A 4,505-nucleotide genomic window follows, 5' to 3' on the forward strand; every position below is an offset into this window, starting at 1 on the left:
AGCCGGAGCCGCGCGCGCCGCACGACGCGGTGAGTGCCCGCAGTCAGCCCGCACTCTGCTGCCTGCGCACACAGATTGTACTAACACGTCGTGTGCTTACAGAACGGTGGCAACCACTTCGCCAACCCCGTGTACGAGAGCATATACTCCCCGCAGGACGCCAACCCCACGGAGGTTAGTCAGTCAAACTTTCTACGCCGTTGAGTACTAACATATCCAGCCTTTACAAACGTTTTGTGTTTATTTATTCAGGAAAAATCATTTCAGGAGCGCGCCAACTTGCTGCAGGAGAGCTCTCCGGCGCGCCTCTAGTGCGCTAACTGCGCTGCGCTGCGCCGGCGCAGCCTTTAAATAAAATACTTCACTAATATCAGCAACAAGTACAACGTCTTCTAATAGTTTTATAAACTTCTATGTTTTTAAATTATATTCATTCTTCATTAAATTCGATTGTATAATCGTTCGCTGAAACTTTTTCACAAATTGTTTATTCATAATTCTAACAGAGTGATAAGAGTTTCGTGCAACTTGTTGTTTTTAAAAACAAATATTACGATTAAAAGACTTGAATGAAAAAATACTTTACTAATGTTCAACATTTTAGTACATAATTGATTAGGTAAATATAAGATTAGATAGTTCGACTTAGTTCCACGAGAACTGCGCAGAAGCACGTGTATCTGCAGAACGGTAACAAAACTCGTTATTGAAAGTTGCGCAAATTATCGCACAATTTATATGATTTTTTAAAAAATTTAGACCAATTATTACAAAGTTGACATTTTTAATTTAATTAAGACATACGATAGTAGTCTAAGGTCACTGAAACATTAAGAAACAAATACATCTACCATGTGTGATATAGCATATGTCACTGGACCTTATTTTCTAGAAATTGACAATTTCTCTTGATGTCAATTTATTTTTTAAGCTCGTACATATCGTTTACAAATGATGTACATTAATTCGTGCAGCTCTTTGGGCTTTAAGTTTAGGTTTAAGTACATATCTGTTTTATGTAAAATTAGATCTCGACTAAAACTTTTTATTTCAATTAATTTAAGCCTCCCGCAGACGCTCATAACTGAACTGTTTCGTCTGTAGCGAGCTTTGGATAAAAACGTTTTTAACATGAATTAAATGGTTAAAATATGAATAGTAACAATTTAACTCTTTACAAAACACTATTGCATTAATATAATAAGCCAGTACAAGTAGTTTTATGTTAATTTAAGCGCAGAGAATTGATTAAAAAGTCTACAAATCTGTGCCATTTTGTATTAATTTTAGGAGTTTATTGTTCTTACCATTTATCGCAGGTGATGATTAGAGATTTCTTTGTATTTTGATGCATTATTTGATGAATATATTTGTGATATTTTTTTTGTAAATAAATGATATACCATCATTTATGTGCCAACACAACTTCGTGCATTCGAACTGTCTCCCGCAGGCCTAATTTACAAATGTTTTAAACTTTATTTTATAAATGATATAGTTTTGTATAATGATTTGAAGTTAAATTCTTGACGTCTCATATATTTATGTAATAAGAAATGTGTTTGTGAGGATATCTGTGAAACTCAACAATAAATGTATTGAAGTAAAGTCGCATTTTTTTTCATCCTACGTTTATGCGTCGCACGTAGGCACGTTCAGCTTGTGACGTGAAAATTCAAGAACCACGAAAAATACAAAAAACTGCCGAGTCACGCTTCCCTTATAAATATATGATAGATGTCACGTAAAACCTCAATAACTTCAAAAAATAATATATTCCCTTCCCACCAGAGCCCAAAACCTCTATAACATAGACCCTTGATAACTTAAAACCCCTATAATTTAAAATATTTTGTTTCTCTTGGACTTTAACTTATCGAGGTTCTACTGTAATCCCTTTTTTGTGATTGAATGGCCACTGTTTGCCTTGAAGACGCATGTACAGATTCACCGCAAGTGAGGTGGCCAAGCGCAGATGGCGCTTAGCCTAAACCTCGTTTATGAGTAACTGAGCTCGAGGGCTCCCTCAGGAGCCTCGGCACGAGCCGTTACTTCGTTATTATTACCGGATTGAGAGGCCACCGAGCTCTTAGATCGCTTCGGTGGACGCTCCATGGAGTGACTAGGCACAAAGGCCACGGAGAGGGAACTGTGATCCCATTTTTATCTAAACCTAAGTAAAGCTCTTGAATATGACCTATTTTAAATTGATTATTGATGGCGCTTTAAAATTGCACAGACAACTTAAAACACTAACTAAAATGACTAGCTAGACTAACATGTAATACATGACTTCTAACACAGTTTTGGAGACTTCATGGTTTCTTACATTTTTTTGTGGGATATCCCTTCCTTTTATAGGTTATTGTAGTTACATTTTCGTCTATGAAATTCAAAATTTCAAGTTTGTGGGAATGCTGATGTTAGAATAACGAAGCTGCACAGGTATAAGTTAATGTTTACTATGAAAATGTAATTTTTTTCAAATTCACCTATTTTAAGAATTTTCGTTTTTCCTATACTTATAGACGGAACGTTAACTAAATTTTAAGTTTATAGCACCATTTGAAGTGTCTTAAGATTGTGTTTAAACATGTATTTGTGTAAAAAAAAGAGAACTTTACTATAATTTGCAAACTACTAGATATTTTGGCAATATTATGAATCTGGTATATTTATTGATGTTCAAAATTTCAACCTATTATCCACGACAAAGTTACAGCGTATTATTTATTTATAAAGTACATCAATAGTAATTTATTTATTTATAAAGTACATCAAAGGATGAGTTATAGATGAATTACATAAGAAATAAGATAAGACAAGACATAAGAATGATAACAAATCCATTTATAGGTATACAAAATTGTTAGAGAAAAGAAAACATTACGGTTAGGTTACAGAAAATGTGGAACAAACAAGATAGGAGAAAAAAGAAATTAGCTAAAACCAAGTCCTATGTGTGTGCCTCTGAATGTGAGCATATGTGTTTTTTTAAATTATGTATGGAGGTGCAAAATATGTCTGTGTTGTGCTTTTCGCTGTGCAATTCGTTGTACGTACGACATATCCGGGGGATGGGTGAGTTCAGGCCTAAGTTATTTTTATACAATTGTTTAAAAAATATTTTAGTTATTGGGTGCCTGGGAGGTCTCGGAGGTACACCATACGATATTCGATTAATTAATTCACTGCAGCTCATGTGACCCCTAACAATCTTGAACAAGAACATTAGAACGTTTGTGCTAATATGTTGTGATAATTCAAGCTGCTAATTAAAGAAATGACGTGAGGCAAGTCGTTCAAGGTTGTAATAAAACAAAATGGTAAAGAATGTACAATATTTATTGAACAGCAGTAGTGGAGGGCGGTCAGTAGAAGTCGTCGTCGTCCAGTTTGTGCGGTGCGTGGTGCCGCACGGAGTCCTGCGCCAGGTACATGCGCGCGATCTGCTCGCTGCTGGTCGCCTCCTCCGGCCGCTTGTCCTCGCGCACGCGCACGAACCTGCGCACATCACACACACTTCACACTTGACACACATCACATTTATGACACATTTGACAAATATGGCATACATGGTCTATATGACAAACTTGACTATCACGGCAACCATGACATATATGACACACGTCCAACGTGGTAACACATGATTTATATTGACATACTTGGCACACAAAACACGTCAAATATAGCATATATGACAAACATGGCAACCATGCCAAATATGGCATATAGAAGTGCATGATACAAATGTGATGTGGTGAAGCGCACCTGGGGAAGCGCAGCGAGATGCCCTTGTCGCGCTCGACGCGGCCGAGCGCGGCGCGGTGCGCGGCCGACAGCGACAGGTCGGCGCAGCGCACCTCCCACACGCAGCGCGCGCTCACCCACACGTCCGGCGCCTGCGTCGCCTCGTAGCTGCACACACACGGCACTCCTCACTGCCTACCACTGCCTACCACTGCCTACCACTGCCTACCACTGCCTACCACTGCCTGCTGACTGGCCCTCTCCTCTCACTAACATATCATTCGTATACCAGTCTAATTGGCCTATAGCATCTAAATATCATCAAAACTCATTTATGTGGTAAGGTGGCTTCTTCGTTAATCATTCTAAAAGTTCCGACCTACACATTTTCAATTCCACATCTAAGTCTGTAGGGAAGGATTATTATAGAAACTCCTGCATTCGCAACAACCTGTAATGTAACTTATTACATAAAGTTCTTCTATTATTGCAATTTTGTAATTTTTTTGTGTTTAAATTTCTGTATTACCATTGTTAATTCACCATATAACACTTGTAGTACATTGATTTGACCTATTCTCTATACATGTGTAAAAAAATGAATAATAAATAACTTTGGTCTTTTGTAAAATAAATGGACGCGGTGACAAAGAGTGGCGCACCTGTAGTAGTTCCTGGGCGCGTCGATGACGTGTTCCTGCAGCTGCGCGGTGAGGGTGTCGAGGTCGTGGTCGGAGAAGCCGGTGCCGAGCTTG

General features: G+C 38.2%; 1 protein-coding gene and 1 long non-coding RNA gene across 2 annotated transcripts in view; one reads left to right on the forward strand and one right to left on the reverse strand.

Annotated features, from left to right (window-relative positions):
- LOC106102844 lies at positions 1-1,608 on the forward strand. The gene is made up of 3 exons (XR_001225599.1): positions 1-29; positions 103-174; positions 268-1,608. It is a non-coding gene; the product is annotated as an uncharacterized LOC106102844 (long non-coding RNA).
- Positions 1,609-3,327: 1,719 nt separating this feature from the next.
- LOC106102779 (uncharacterized protein C1604.12-like) overlaps positions 3,328-4,505 on the reverse strand; it is a 5,109-nt gene continuing 3,931 nt past the window's right edge. The window contains exons 5-7 of the mRNA XM_013282361.1: positions 4,413-4,501; positions 3,772-3,918; positions 3,328-3,504 (exon numbers count right to left, since the gene is read on the reverse strand). Coding sequence (XP_013137815.1) covers positions 3,372-3,504; positions 3,772-3,918; positions 4,413-4,501 — 369 coding nt within the window. The 3' untranslated portion in view covers positions 3,328-3,371. The remainder of the gene's footprint in view (positions 3,505-3,771; positions 3,919-4,412; positions 4,502-4,505) is intronic.

The sequence above is a fragment of the Papilio polytes genome, unplaced genomic scaffold (genome assembly GCF_000836215.1).
Source record: "Papilio polytes unplaced genomic scaffold, Ppol_1.0 DF823901.1, whole genome shotgun sequence".
In the NCBI taxonomy this organism is placed as follows: Eukaryota; Metazoa; Arthropoda; class Insecta; order Lepidoptera; family Papilionidae; genus Papilio; species Papilio polytes.